At 42.4% G+C, this 15256-nt stretch overlaps 1 protein-coding gene across 1 annotated transcript in view; it reads left to right on the top strand.

The window, feature by feature from the left end:
* Window positions 1-15256, top strand: part of FANCA (FA complementation group A) — a 52783-nt gene that overhangs the window by 36238 nt on the left and 1289 nt on the right. The window contains exons 29-40 of the mRNA XM_067536747.1: window positions 267-340; window positions 914-1042; window positions 2706-2796; window positions 3914-4080; window positions 5827-5932; window positions 7111-7170; window positions 7656-7760; window positions 9490-9605; window positions 10215-10356; window positions 12893-12955; window positions 14022-14127; window positions 14684-14759. Of these exons, the coding sequence (XP_067392848.1) occupies window positions 267-340; window positions 914-1042; window positions 2706-2796; window positions 3914-4080; window positions 5827-5932; window positions 7111-7170; window positions 7656-7760; window positions 9490-9605; window positions 10215-10356; window positions 12893-12955; window positions 14022-14127; window positions 14684-14759 (1235 nt within the window). The remainder of the gene's footprint in view (window positions 1-266; window positions 341-913; window positions 1043-2705; window positions 2797-3913; window positions 4081-5826; window positions 5933-7110; window positions 7171-7655; window positions 7761-9489; window positions 9606-10214; window positions 10357-12892; window positions 12956-14021; window positions 14128-14683; window positions 14760-15256) is intronic.

The following is a 15256-nucleotide window of genomic DNA, read 5'->3' as shown; positions in this document are numbered from 1 at the left end:
TGTCAAAGATGTGTATGCATAATGCTTTTACTAGTCTTTGAAAATCAGTAGTGGCTTGGTTTAGATTTATTACTAGGAGAATGCTTCAGGAACAGAAATTGTTCTTGCGACTAAATGGGAACTGTTAATTCCCTGTGCTGCTGCCATGTGAGAGAGCTCTTACTAATTGAGAGAGAGTGGTTGAGCTCCTTTTGGTAACCAAGCTTTAGAAGTCATGTGTCCTTGCTGGTTTGCTCTTTTATTGTGCTGAATCTATTTTTTCCCAGTTATCTTTCCGAGAGTGGCTGCTGTTTGAGCTAAAAGTCCAGCCTGAGAAGGATGTGCTTTCTGCTTCTGAAAGGTAAGTTCAGAAGGATCCTGTAAAAATGGAAGTAGTTCAAAATGCTTTTCCAGTTAAGTCAGAAATATGGGAGCAGGTCCATAAGCTTGGAGCTTGGTGACAATGTAAATAAATTGTCTGGCTCGGGGCATGAACTTCTAATGACCCCCACATCTCAATCAAAAGGTCAAGATATGTTAGAAATGATGGGTTTGGCTTCCCTTGAAGAAATTATCCAAGGTTAACTTTTGACCTCCACAGAATTCACTAGAACATCTTTCTATCTCCAGACTGTCCCATCCTCAGAAGCAAGAGATGCTTGCTACAGGCCAGCTTGCAAACACTAGTTGCCTAGCCTCTTCAGGTCTCTGGATTGCTACAAGTCCTTAAAGGGAGGTGTTAGTTTTTAATCTGTTCCTCTAGGGGCAATCACTTTTCTAGTTTCATACAGATTTATCACATATGCAGGTCTGTGTGGCAACCTGTTTCTGCCATTCCATTTGACATGGTGTACTGTGCTCTCTGTAAAACAAAGGAGAGGAAGCATTAACATTCTTAGATAGGATTCCAATCTTCCATTGTTCAATATTGCAGGCAGGACTTCCATTACTGGGCTGTGTACCAGTGGTATCTTCCAGCATCCTCTGCTTCTGGAGGCTGTGATGGAGATCTGGAAAAGGCATGTGGCATTCTTACTGATACAATTCTGGATTTCTCCCAAAGGTACTTTATCTCACATGGTTACACTTGCACAACAGTGACCGTTTTATTGTGAATATGAAGACTGACAGGATAGGGCAGTGTTGTACTCTGTATCCACAGCATAGTTAGGAAAGATTTATATGTCAGGTTTTAATGCATATATAGAACCACCTATGAGTGGTCGACTCAACCAGAGCAATGTCATAGAACACTGCCCCTCACTCACTTCTCCGTAATGGTTTTCATATGTAGGTTTAACACAAGTTTGGCTAAATATTTCATAATGCTATAGATGTTCATGTTAACTCCAGTGTTTGATTTCCCCAGAAACTAAATTCTGACTTCCTTAGTCATCCATCAGATTCTATTACTGCATACATCTGTATGAATAGAGCATACATTCTTATACAGCTCAATGAGTTTCCACCATAATTAAGACTTTAAAAAAAAATCTAATTTTATAAAATCTTGTAAATATTAACACTTTAATTTCATAAGTAAGCATTTAAAGTTGTTCAGCTGATTAGCTGAATTTTTGAAACCCCTGCTTTTGAATAAAAGGTGCCTTGTTTCTTAGTACTAAAGTTCTTGGTGCAGAGTACTAAATTGTGAGTATTCTTGGATACTTCTGTGGCAACAAGCATTAATCCCTTCCTGTGACTATTGCCGTGACGGAAATCCCAAAAGCAGCTGCAGAAAACCTTTAAGGCTTGAGTACAAGAAAGAGATTTCTTCCCTCTCTATTCCCCAGTGAACACCACTCAATACTCTGCACAGATCTTGCCATTCACCTTGTATAGTCTCTTCAGCACAATAGTGTCATGGTCCCTGGGCAGGCTGCTCTTTCCGAGACATTTCCAGTCCCCATGTGCACTTTTTTCAATGGCAGGTCCGTGCCTCCACTCCTCTTGGGGTGGGATCCTGCAGTCGAACCACTGTCCAACTGTGTCTCCCTAGCTGCCAGCCACATACCCTGTGGTCATTAATAGTATGCAGTGACACTAAAGCAGTTTCTCCAAAACAAAGTATGATTTATTTTGTCCAAATGATACACAGAGCTGAGAGAAGTAGGTTTAAAAATAACAAAGCATATTGTCTTACCTATGCCTGGCATTCCCCTCAAGGCCCTAGGTAGACATAACTTAGTCTTGGTGTCTCTCATTCTTTCTGGACATTAAGTTACTGCTAGCTTGCTGCAAACTATGGCTCTCAAGTAAATCAATGTGTCAGCCTCACTGCCTGATGACTCTGTCTCCCTTTGTTAGCTTCAGCTGAACTGACCATTTCCTCCTTCCTTTCTGCCAGAAACACCTTTTTTATCCTCTCAGGATTGTTTGATTTCAGCCCTAGCCTTGGGAAGAGAAAAACATCCTAATTTGGCTGGTGTCAGCCAGGTAGCCTCCTTCCCTCAATTGATGGCAGAGCCATTGTTGTTGTTTGAAGTGGGTATCAGAGAGACTGTCTTATCTGTGTCATTGTTTTACCTTTACTGGGTTCCTTAACAACCCCTCTTTACAGCCTCCTTTGATTTGACATTCAGTTAGGCATAAAATAAAATTGAACAGGGAAACCAAGTTACATAATGTTAATGAGAAATGATGCAGACATTTTCCCAATTTGTTACAGGTAATGTCACTGAATATATATTACAGGTATAGTCATCAGGAGTGTCTTTTAATTCCAGGTCAGAGTTGGACAGCTGTGGTCAATTGGGGAAGTCAGAGTTTTCCGTTCACAACAGGACAGTCAATCCTGATATTCTCTGCAGATTACAGGTGATTTTAGATCATGATACAAATCCATATACCAGATCCATGAATTTGGCATGACAAAATCTTTTCTAAAATTTCAGTGTCTGGAAGACAGTGCTCAGTGCTTAGCTATTATGATGATTGGTGCTCTGGATACTCAAAAATAGATCAGTAAGAATATTTTCTCCACTGCTTTAGTGTGTTAATTCTCATGCCCGTAAGGCGCTAGAACTGTCCAGCCTGCTGTGTTACAAGCTGTGAGACAGAAACACAGCTTCTGAAAATGTGCAAGCAGCCAGTCTTGAGTCCTTAGAAGATGACAGTTTGCACACTTAGGAAGTGGAATTCTGTTAAAAGGATTGACTTTTGGCAGTTCACTCCACCCCCTGCTTATTAATATACTTACATGCACATCCTTGAAGTAGAGAGTTTCCCAGATTAGTGTTGCAGAGAAGCAAAGTTGCCATCTTGCAAAGATAAAATGAGTTCTTCTAGGCATTTTAGTACCAAGGTACCTCTTCTGTTTGTAATTGGTTCTAATTAGCTGTCAAGCTAGTCAGGTTATATCTCTGCGTGCAGATGACTGGTATTCAAAGGTACAAATCTATTTTACCACTTAAGACATCAAAGAAACTAACTTCCAATCTGATCCTTCCTGATCCTACTGATCAATATAAACAAGAGAGAACACACATCAACTCTCTTGGAATCTGGCTTTCAGAAAGTGAAACATAATCCATCTAGCTACCTAATCGCTTCAGACACTTGAATGATCAGTAAAACTGGATTGCACTGAAACTGGGGAGTCCAACTTCAGAGTAAAGCAAATTTAGTAAAGTATGTTTTCCCATCACCAACGTGCTTTACAAAACCAAAACCTAAAGTAACTAAGTTCAGATGAATAACTTGGAAACTGCATGCTGGATAGGTGTAGAGTTCAGAAAGGTGAATTCTCTCACTTCAGGGGTTATTCAGAGAGATCTGTCACTTCATTGTGTGTTAATCCAGGGATGGGATTTCTGGGTACCTGTGCAGTTGTTGTAAATCTAAAATCACCTGAGTCATTGGTGTCATGGGGTGGAAGAGGATTTGAAATGCAGACTAACATATCTTTATGAAAAGATTTCTTTCTCCCTTCCAGGAAATGGTGCTTGAGCTGGGGTGTAGGAAGACTTTACCTGCTGTCTGCCTGAATGACAAGGGACACTTCCTATTTAGGGTTTTCCAGGAAAGGTTAAAAACTATAGGAAATGGCTCTGCTGTAGGTGAACAGCTACAGAGGGAGCAGGAAGTGCTACTGCAAAAAAGGTCAGTACAAACAGGATTCCAGAATGAGAGAAACTTCTCTGATCTAAAGCTACTCTCAGAAACTCAACTACACTGTGCGCAATGGCAATGAAATAATTGTGCATCTGTTTTCCTAAGGGGCGGTGATTAAGTTGGGAATGTATTACATATTTTTACTGATTTAGTGTGATATGAATCTTGTGTCGTGAGGTATTCATTGCTCTCTCTCAACACACAACACTCACCTACAGACTGCCCCTGGTAGTAGTCCTAGAAATTCAATTTATTGTATCCTATTGGACCCACTATTTACAACCATCACCTCTTAATCTCACCACCTGTGTTTGGTCATCATTAACATGCTTTACTTCCCACTGGGGATGAGAAGGGCACTCCACCATTTCCAAGGCTATTGCTAACCTTGAAACTGCTCTGAATATTTTATTGAAACACTAAATCTATTTCTGACTTCCTGGAAAAATCATAGAATCATAGAGTTGGAAGGGACCTCAGGAGGTCATCTAGTCCCACTCCCTGCTCAAAGCAGGACTAACCTCAACTAAATAATTCCAGCGAGGGTTTTGTCAAGCCACAGCTTAAAAACCTCTAAAGATGGGGATTCCACCACCTCCCTAGGTAACCCATTCCAGTGCTTCACCACCCTCCTAGTGAAAATGTTTTTCCTAATATCCAACCTAGACCTCCCGCCCTGCAACTTGAGATCATTGCTCCTACTTCTGTCATCTGCCACCACTGAGAACAGCCTAGCTCCATCCTCCCTGGAACCCCCTTTCAGGTAGTTAAAGGCTGCTATCAAATCCCCTCTCATTCTTCTCTTCTGCAGACTAAACAAGCCTAGTTCCCTCAGCCTCTCCTCATAAGTCTTGTGCTCCAGCCCCCTAACCATTTTTGTTGCCCTCTGCTGGACTCTCTCCAACTTGTCCACATCCTTTTTTAGTGGGGGGCCCAAAACTGGACACAATACTCCAAATGTGGCCTCTTCAGTGCCGAATAGAGGGGAATAATCACTTCCCTCGATCTACTGGCAATGCTCCTACTAATGCAGCCCAATATGCCATTAGCCTTCTTGGCAACCAGGGCACACTGCTGACTCATATCCAGCTTCTTATCCACTGTTACCCCCAGGTCCTTTTCTGCAGAACTGCTGCCTAATTTATCGGTCCCCAATCTGTAGCTGTGCGTGGGATTCTTCCGTCCTAAGTGCAGGACTCTGCACTTGTCCTTGTTGAACCTCATCAGATTTCTTTTGACCCAATCCTCCAGTTTGTTTAGGTGCTTCTGTATCCTATCCCTACCTTCCAGGGTATCTACCACTCCCCCTAGCTTAGTGTCATCTGCAAACTTGCTGAGGGTGCAATCTACCCCATCCTCCAGATCATTAATGAAGATGTTGAACAAAACTGGCCTGAAGACCGACCCCTGGGGCACTCCGCTTGTGACCAGCTGCCAGCTAGACATGGAGCCATTTATCACTACTCGTTGAGCCCTATGCTAGCCAGTTCTCTATCCATTTTATAGTCCATTCATCCAACCCATACTTCTTTAACTTGATGATAAGAATACTGAGAGAGACCGTATCAAAAAAATCCCCAGTGAGTAATCCTTACATTTCCTGCTAGCAGATGTTTAAGGAATTAGTGTTTTGGAAAGTTCTCTAGACTCTGCTGAAAATCAGTCAGGCTTAATATGGCCTGAGAGCTGTTTTCTATCATCTTCTTGACTGCATATTTTTAAAATTTGCTTTAGGATTCTGTTGAGTCTCCCTCCATCAGTTCTCATCATGATGTGCCGAAGAGGAAAGAAAATGACGTTGGATTGTGAAGATTTCATTCATTTTGTAAACACTGAGCTGGTATGTACAGGTTCCCAAACAGTAACAAGTTTGGTAATTGCTCTGGATAGGGATATTACACTTGAGAGTCGGGGATGGAGAAGAAATCAAACACTTTCATACTTGAAAGCAGGACTTCTGTCACTGTGTTGGAACCTCAGACAACCTGTGCTTCTGATGATTGTGGCACTGCATGTGATGTCCAGATACCTGGAAAGGTTTTCTGGTGGTGTGAAACTTGCTGATGACTGGTACTGTAGTATTCCCCGGTGTGCTTTCTCTCTGCAGCAGAATGCACTCTGAGTTAGCCTGTCTGCATTCATGATGAGTATGTTATGCTGATGAGAGAAGGCTCTTTGGAAATACTATATATAAACTTTTGGTATGATGAAGTCGTCTGCCACTTTATTGAATGTGGTGAATATACAACAATTGGGTGCATATTTGAGTAAAATCACTGATCAGTAGTTTAGACTTTTGACCTGCAGGGTGGTGATTTAACCCGTTTGTGAGCAATAGGACAACTATTTTCAGTGTCGTGACCTTGTTTAAGTCAGGTTGTGTCAAATAGGGTCTACACACAGAATTTGAGAAAGGGGAATCCTTGGGACTATACCAATTTATTTTTTGTATTCCATCCCTCAATTATAAGTCCCTTGTTATGGCTCCTGGAGGAGCTAATTTTCCATCTTTAAAATAGTGAGGTATTTTGAAACATCTTAGTAGTTAACATGAAATACTAGCTTCAGAATGGTTGCGCCATCTTCTTTTGGATCTCTCTCCCCTTTCTATTCTCCTGATATTAATCTGCTTTATTTACTTTACTTGGCTAATGACCTCTTCCAAAGCTCCCGTATCTCTGTCCCTGCATTGGTGGAGCAAGAGAAATCCACTCATCCAAAGAATGTCACTCTGCCTAAAACTACTTCTATCGTCCACAGTATGCAATAAGCAAGATTATCTGTTACTGTCTGATGATAGAAAAATGCAGAGCACTGTCTAGTGACTAACGTTGCTTCACAGGAGAAATGAAGTCCTGACCAGGGGCTCTAACAGGAAAAGTAACTGGGCTTTCAGAAAGGTTTGCTCTGCACTGTCAGATCTAGTCCTATTGTTCAGTATTGCCAAAGGATTGCAGAATGTTAAAAAACCTGTGACCTACTATTGAGTGAACGCCTGTCTGTCTTATTCTGTTACAGAGGAACATCTGTTCCAGAGGATGTGCACTCTCCTATGACATCACTGCTCACTTCTTCAGGGTAACTACTAGTTTAATCTTCCCCCTCCATTTCTCTCACAATGCAAAGACTGAAATTGTTTGCCAGGAAACAATTTTCTGACTTGCACTAGGACTCTGACCTGCCACTATTACTAGAACTGGACTGTGCATTTATGCAGTGATTTTGAGAACCCAAAATAAGAACTTTACATTAACATAAAGTCCCCAAACACACATTCTGAACTGTGGGTGTGGAAGAGGAGTGATGAATGTAAATATTGCATAGGAGTCAGTGAAACATGAGTGGATTAGACTGCAGGTGTTGAAGTTGTACTGAAATGTTATAATTTAGCTGTTTTTTCTTAGCAGGAGAAAACTAGGTTCAGGCTAGGTTTGTGGGTGTGATTTCCCTCCTGAATAATACTGACACCTACAGCTGTTTTTTATTAGTTGACAACATATGGGTTTGAAATGTATAGGAAAGACATATTATTATTTAGTCATATTGCACTTGCACTCCTCCAGGGTCTGCTGAATGCTAGTTTGGATTATGAGGAATCAGCACAAGAGGTTAATGATGTTTTGACAACATGTCGAACCAAGTGTCCCATTATCCTTTCTTCTGCAGCGGTAAATGTTCTTGATTATATTTCTTCTTTGGGTGTATTTTAAGTACTGGATCCAAAATACAATGCAAACTGTAATTAGTTTAGAATATGATTGTGAGATGCAAAGGAATATTTTATATATTGATATTTTGGGTCATTTACAATAAGACGTTAGTTACATTGCCTTGCTACATATGGGTACCTACCTTAATACAGAATTAACAATATTTAGCAACATATTGCGTATTGATAATATATTGTTATATCATTAACATTTTCCTTTTTTCCCAAAAAATTATTTAGACACAACCTTAACATGATGTGTGTATATGTTGTCACAGTTCAGGGCAACTGCACTTGTATTTCCCCCCAGTGGTCCAGCAAAGGCACCCACTCTGAGGCATCCAGCTCCTTAGCTGTTGCCTTTTTTGGGTGGAGATCCACATTTCATTCCCTTCTGACCAGGGTATTTCCAGGCTGCACAGTTCTCTGCTTTCACTGTTTTATTCCTAGCCAGAGACAGGCTGCCCAAGCATACCTGTTTGCTTTCTCTTCAGAGTTATAGTTATACAGTTATACAGTTATAAATTCTTCAAGCAGATGTAGATTTAACCATTATTTTTTCTTTTTTAATAAATATTAGTTTAGTTATTAAGAATTGACTGTAGGTGTGTATTTGGGTAAGATCTGAAAGATTCATTGACCTGGTGTGTAATGTATCAGTCCTTTGGGATAGGTAGAACTTTTTCATATGATGAACAAGATTTTCAGTAATCCTCATCATATTTCACTTGGCTGTCTGGGTGGAAGCCAGAGGGCTGGATGCCTTTAAGAGAACTGTGCTTTTGGCTTTGGGATAACCAGTGTGGTAATGAGAAGCTGTTTGTTGCTGTCTTAGTGAATATAATTTTTAGAAATAACCACCAGATTTGGGAATTGCCTGTTCCATCCTTCGCAGTTTTGCCCTAATTAAGCTATTTCAGCATGGCTCCCCTAGATCACATCACACTACGCCTTGAGTGTCTCTGCACACTTCCTGCTAAGGAAATGTGAGGATACTGATGGAAGGACGCTGCCACAAAAGACCTTCTTTTTATTGGTAAAAAATAATGACCTTGCACTGCTTCATCTTTGTGAGACACCTTCTGCTTATTTATCCACATACAGTTCAGTCAGCCCAAACCTACTCTTTAAAAAAAAACAAAAAGACCCCCACCCAAGTCTGCTAGCCACCTAGCCAAGGTGTTTCACAAACTTCACCAGAGATCATTAAAAATGCAAAAATACAAGCCCTTCTTTTTAACACTGTAAAAGTGCCCAAAATATTGTTACGCACAAACTGGTCAATTATTTAAAATCCCACAAATTTAAAATAAAAAAGTCACACAAAAAGCCTTCAGAACACAGATATACCAAGAAAATAGCTATAGGCATCACCAAAGACACATTGTCCCATGTGCCACGTGGGAATGATGGAGTAAGTAGCCTAGATGCAACTGCATGGCTGAAGGTAGGCTGGGAATGAACATCCCTTCTCAGAATGACTCCTGTTGTAAGGAGCTTGAATGGGCAGCTAGTACCTTGCTGATTATTAACCAACACTAGACAGTAAACATAGCAATAAAGGAGCTTCAGCAGTGTTTTAGATGCTGTGGCTTCTGGCCCATCGACCAAACATAGCTCCCCATGTCTCACTTTGCTGACCCCGTTCTGCGATTGCTAACTTTGCTGGTTTCCAATGTTCTTCCCAGCTGTGGTGGCTGAGATTGGAGCCAGTGCTTTGCTCCCAATGGAAGAGGCTTCACTTTGAAGCTCCACTTGCACAGGAATTGCAGCGACTGAGGACATGCCAGCATTCTGCTACTCGGTGAGTCTGAAGCGCCTGAGTGTCAGACTGTAGGCAGAAATGAGAATGCACTCAAGGCAATTTGTCTTTCTGTGGCAAAATAAAGTGCCAAGCCTACTCTCTGAAACAGACTGCTGGACTTTCAGTTGGCAGTATGAAACGCTAATGGGGATGGGAGATTTGCAGAACAGCTTTATACATTGATTCACTGATGGATTTTAAGGCCAGAAGGAACCATTATAATCTTTTAGTCTGACCTCTTGCATAACACAGGCTAGAGAATTTCACCATTTCATCTTGGGACAGTGCCACGCAGTATAGGAAAATATAGGCCTTCATAGAATAAAATAGAAGATAGTTATTGTTAGATGACAGACAGGAAAATAGCCTTGTGCAGTGAGATCTTTGGGCAGATGGGTTTGGTATGGCCACAATCCCTTGATCGGATGTTTTAGAAAACTGTCTATATGCAGGAACGAAAGTTGGAGAAAAGAAGTCTCCTGGGCAAAAAGACCTTATCTCTTGATCTCCTTACTCTAATGTGACCTTGACCAGAGGCCCTGATTTCTCACCTCACTCAAACCCCTGGGTGTCTCTCTCCTGAATTATTACATTGTTTTCACTTCCCAGCTTCCTCTCATTAGAAGCAGAATTTTCCCTCTCTGATACACCCTGGATTTCTGCCGCCTTTCTACATTTCACTGTTCAACAGCAAGCAGCACATGGAAGAATGAGAGACACACTGAAGAGACTGAGGTCTGACACAGAGCAGGCAAGAATACACATCTTTAACCCTTTGCAGTTCTCTTCCTATTTGGAATTGTTCTTAAACCATTAGTAAATATACATTTGATATTTATTTGCATTTATTTTATTTTTTGTAACACTAAGAAAAATGACTGTCCAGTGCTATTGTCTTGTCCCTTGTAAACCTTGTTAAATCTGGTTTCTGGGAGTGATGTAGCTCTGAATTTCCCCCTCAAGGGTAAAGTTGTGTCAGATTTGTATAACTCTCATTAGAATGTTCTCATAAGTGAAAAGAGGGAAAACTCTTCAACAGAGTCGAAAAACAAACGTGAGGTGAGTGCTGAGAAGCTAGCTCAGCCCTCTGGGGCTGCAAGTCCCAGTTTAAGTTAAGGCAGCAGTGGTGAATTCTGAAAGGAATTCCAGTTTGGCCTGCTCAGCTAGAAGATTGATGGCTGCAACGTGGAGCTTTGAGGCTAAGTGTACACAGGACATGAATAAGGGCATTCTTTACACTCTGAGAGAAGATGCAGGGAACCTCCTGGAAATAAAGTACACCCAGAGATTTTCTCTGGTGTCTACCACTTTCCCCAATTAACTTGGTGTTCCTCTGTGGACAAGGATTTTCAGAGATGCTGTCACGTTACATGAGGAGGGGAAAAGGAAATAAGTGCACAATCAGAGCTGTTTAGGACTTTTTCAGGGGAAAGGAGGTGCTGTTGCCCCCTCTTACCTTTTTTTTATTACTGAGTTCCCCCCATTCAGGAAAGTTCATGGAGAAATCTCTTCTTTTTATATTGACCATTTGCATTTCAAAATATACAACAAAAAGTAATTCCTGTACAGGTAGTAACTTCCATGAGTGGAAATAAGCAATCCTGCCTTTTCCTGCCATTGGGTCAATTATTACTACTACTACTGCTATTTATTTACATTGTGGTAGCTCTTCGAGACCCCAGTCAGGGATCAGGTCCCATTGTACTAGGCACTGAATACACATGAAGTAAAAGACAGACTCTCTGAGTTCACAATCTAAACATGGCAAAGACAACAGGTGAAGAAGACAAACAGGACAGGGTAATAGTGCAGTGACTGAGTTTGGTTAAACCAGTAGCAGTCAAAACAAACAAACTGTCTAGCCCAGGGGTTTCCAAACTTTTTCCAGCCATGACCCCATTTTCAGATGTGTTGTTTCCCACTACCCCAGACAGCATGGAAGTTGCCATTTAAAAATGATGTCTGTACATGCAAGGTCACGCTGCAAGGAGGATGTGTTTTCCTTTACCAAATGGCATCTTCTGGACTGCATAATCTCACGCACATACAGTGCGTGCAAGGTCATGCTGCATGGAGAACGCCATTTTGTGGAGCAAAATAGCATCTGCTGTGCAATGTGACCTCGTGCGTGTGGTGTGTGTGAGGTCATGCTGTGTGGGGAAGCCGTTTTGTAAACGTGAGGGGTGTGACCCCATCTGCTGATGAAGCAAACCTACTTGGGGTCACGACCCCCAGTTTGGGAACTGCTGGCCTAGCCACTGACTAGGGTCAAACTCTCCTCTCTTACAGCAGGACAACTGCACTGACTTGAATGGAGTTGCTCTGGTGTAATTGTGAGGAGAATTTTGTTCACTGTGTTCAGGGACAAAATGTGCTGTGCAGCTGGCAAAGGGTAAACCATGCTGTCATGGGAAGTTGGAGCGTGTTGTTTGGGTCAGTTACCCGTCTGGGAATAAAACAGCGTGGGGTTACTTTCAGGGTTATTCCATACACCTTATTCCTATTGAGTCCTAGCTTGTTAGCAAATTTGTTTATAGCTTTCTCCGTTCCATCTGTCTGGAAAGTTCTCTACGTCCGTTGGATTCCAGTGGAGTTAAAAGGTGCAGCACAGTTGTTTCTCCTCGGCTATCCGAGTCTATAGCATTCAGACATCTTTCTGGCCACTTCTACTCCCATATATCTTAGAAGGTTAGGAGAAGGAAGGAGGCCCGGGTTCATATCTGAATAATGGCACAAGTGACAATCAGGGTTGCTCTGACCCTGATCACAAAGCTGCCACAGAGTTTTACCGGAATAGCAGAGAAATAATAGGCATGTTGTATGTTAGGACTGAGGGCACTGCCACGGGTGGGAGGTGCACAGCCTCTGCTTGCAATATGCTTTTGCTTGGGCAGTATTGTCTCTTCCACAGCTCCATGAGTGTTGAAGATCATTTACATCTGTGGATTTGGGGAATGTTGTTGTCAATTCTTTTTGGTTACTGACTTCCAATGATCCTCATTCTTGCTGTTGAGAATTACATGATTCATATGGAGTTTTGCCTCAAGAGAAAATGGACTCTGGCATCCAAGACTTGCTGTCGCTGCTACCCCAGATTCACCTTTATCAGCTCTCTGAGTGCTGTGCAGGATCCCTTGTGTCACGGTCTTGCTGGGAAGAATCCCGCTGCCTGTAACAAACCCAGAAAAGCCTAGGGGCGTGTTTAGGGCCTCATGTCCTGAATGGACTGTACAAGTTTTAGGTCAAGGCTGAGGATATAAATAACATGCAGCCTTTTTCACGTGCAGCTCCTGGTGTGCCTGCTCTTCTTTTCACTCATGGATCTCATCTCGACCAGAGTAGCACCAAAGGTAAATCCAGTCCCTGTCTCATTAGGCTGTACGGGTCTAAAAAGGCTGATTTGCCACCTCAAGATCCATTAGGCCAACACTACCAAGCTTGATGGATCCTCCCACTAGAGAAGGGAGTAAGGAATGTCCCAGGCAGAGCATGATGCAAGTCCCTGCTCTCTCCTATCCTGTTCATAAATCAAACACAGCGGCCCTCCTTTAATTATGACACCACCCTCCCTACCACATTAGTATTTAATATTTGTCTTCCTGGCTGACTCACCGTTTTCAGATCTTCCCCCGGACTTTATGCCTCACTCCCCTAGTACTTGAACTAATACAAATGCTGCTGCTTAGCCTTTATATAGCATTTTACATTTATTATTAGTCATTTTCTACAGGGCAGGAAATAGACGTGGCACTTTACAGGAGATAATGTCCCCAAGAGGAAAGAGATTCTCTTTCCTGACAATCTAACAATGCAGACCCAGTAGAGTGGAGAGGGACTTTTACAGCTGGATTACTTTGTGCAACAAGGTTTGGGGAATTTTTTTTAAGGGAAGGTGTTTGGCAAAGGTTGATGTGAGAGGCTGTTCCAAGCCAAGGGGGGATGTGAAAGGAGGCTTGGAGACAAACTGGTCAGGAGAGAAGCATGAGCTCTGGGAGAGAGTGGAAGAAGAGGAGGGGGAGAGCTGGAGAATGTATGAATGTTAACTAATGCGCATCACTTCCTGTGAAATAAGTGGTAATATATTCCCCTTTTTACAGATACTGAGAGGTGAAGTGACTTGCCCAAGGCTATGTGCTAAGAACTGTTGGGAAAGGCTTTGGTGATAAGCTGGTCCTCTTTCTACAGCTTTTGATAAACCCCTGGTTACAGCATCCTTTCTGCCTTGGGCCAGTGTGATCTGGAGGCTCTGGCATTAGCATCAATGGGTTTGACTGTAGAGAGGAGGGCTCTAGCTGTGCTTTTCGTAGTACTAATGCTAGCACTGCCCTCGCACTTTATAAACACTCTAGGGCTGTTCTTTGTTTGAATATAATCACAACTCAGAGTAAGGGGTGTGTGCTTTCCTGAAATATACAGGAAGGGACAGAGGTTCAAAAATCTTTGGAATGGTGCCTGGAGATCGTCCGATGCTTGGAAGAGCACAGCATGTCCTGGCTAGTTCTCTTTCAGTCAGCAGAGAAAGGTGAGTAGAACTCTCCCTCCCCAACTCTGGGAATATAAAATTTGGTACCAGGTGCTTTAAGGGTTTACCTTCTGGGTCTGGTGAATATATTTGTCTGGAGGAGTCTCTTCACCCTGTAAGTAGCACAGAAAACATAGCACCCCTTGGGCATAAAGGAACTTTTCTGACTCTAGGTGCCCATAGGATAGCGTTTTCAGACTTCTCTCAGCTGCTGTGGGTCGAGGCAGGAGCCCGGTGAAGGGCTGCCAGATCTTCACTGAATGTAACCAGTTGCTGTTGAGAGGGAGCTGAGACCACCCAGTTTAAAGCTCACGGGAGCTGACAGTCAGGATGAATAACTTACACAAATTCAGTACTGTGTCAGCTGCTAGAGACTGACAGGCTTGAAATCCATCAAGCCTTCTAAGGAGTCACCTGACTCAAACTTCAGGTTATGCAGAGTCTCCAGCTGTTGCCTGGAAGGAACTGTGCCCAGTATCTGCACTGCTGTGGCAGTACCCGCAGAGATCCAGTGTTCTGAGACATTTTACCCTTCTCCTCTCTTTGGCTCTTACAGACCATGGACCTTATCAAATTCTACACAATGCAGCTTCAGACCAATACATCAGCCTGTTGCCTATTGCATTCTACAGGTAACAATAAAAATGTTAAGGGAATTGTTTGTGGGAGAAGGAAGGGGTTGGCTGCTCACATGCCCATTTCCAAGCAATTCTATATGTGTGTGTAGGGAGAGAATTCCTAGTGGTATAGTGTAATAGAAAAGTTGGGATGGTTGCATTATTCAAATGGCAAAGCTACCCCACCCAACCTGGTTGCATTGGCCACTTCAGCATTAGTGTTACGGGTGAAACAAACTGGTAACTCGCAAAGCAAAGAATATTTGTAACCCTCTGAAAGCCACTCCTACTTCTGTTTCACTGACCCAGTCCCTGAAAGCTTTCCCCGCTCTCCAAGCCCTTCTCGCACTCTATTAATGTTTTCATAGCTCAGCAGAACTACCATTTTCAGCTGTTGATTCCATCTTCTCTTGCTAGAAGTGTCCATTCACACTTCCGTGTTACAAGCCAAAGGGGTGGATGTAGTTTCCAGTGCTGAATACAGCAAGTCTCAGAGTGAAATCCTACCTGCA

Source organism: Emydura macquarii, unplaced genomic scaffold (assembly GCF_026122565.2).
Source record: "Emydura macquarii macquarii isolate MOO-44397 ecotype Brisbane River unplaced genomic scaffold, CSIRO-AGI_Emac_v2 contig_3647, whole genome shotgun sequence".
NCBI classification, from domain to species: domain Eukaryota; kingdom Metazoa; phylum Chordata; order Testudines; family Chelidae; genus Emydura; species Emydura macquarii.
This window is presented reverse-complemented; position numbering and strand designations above follow the sequence as displayed.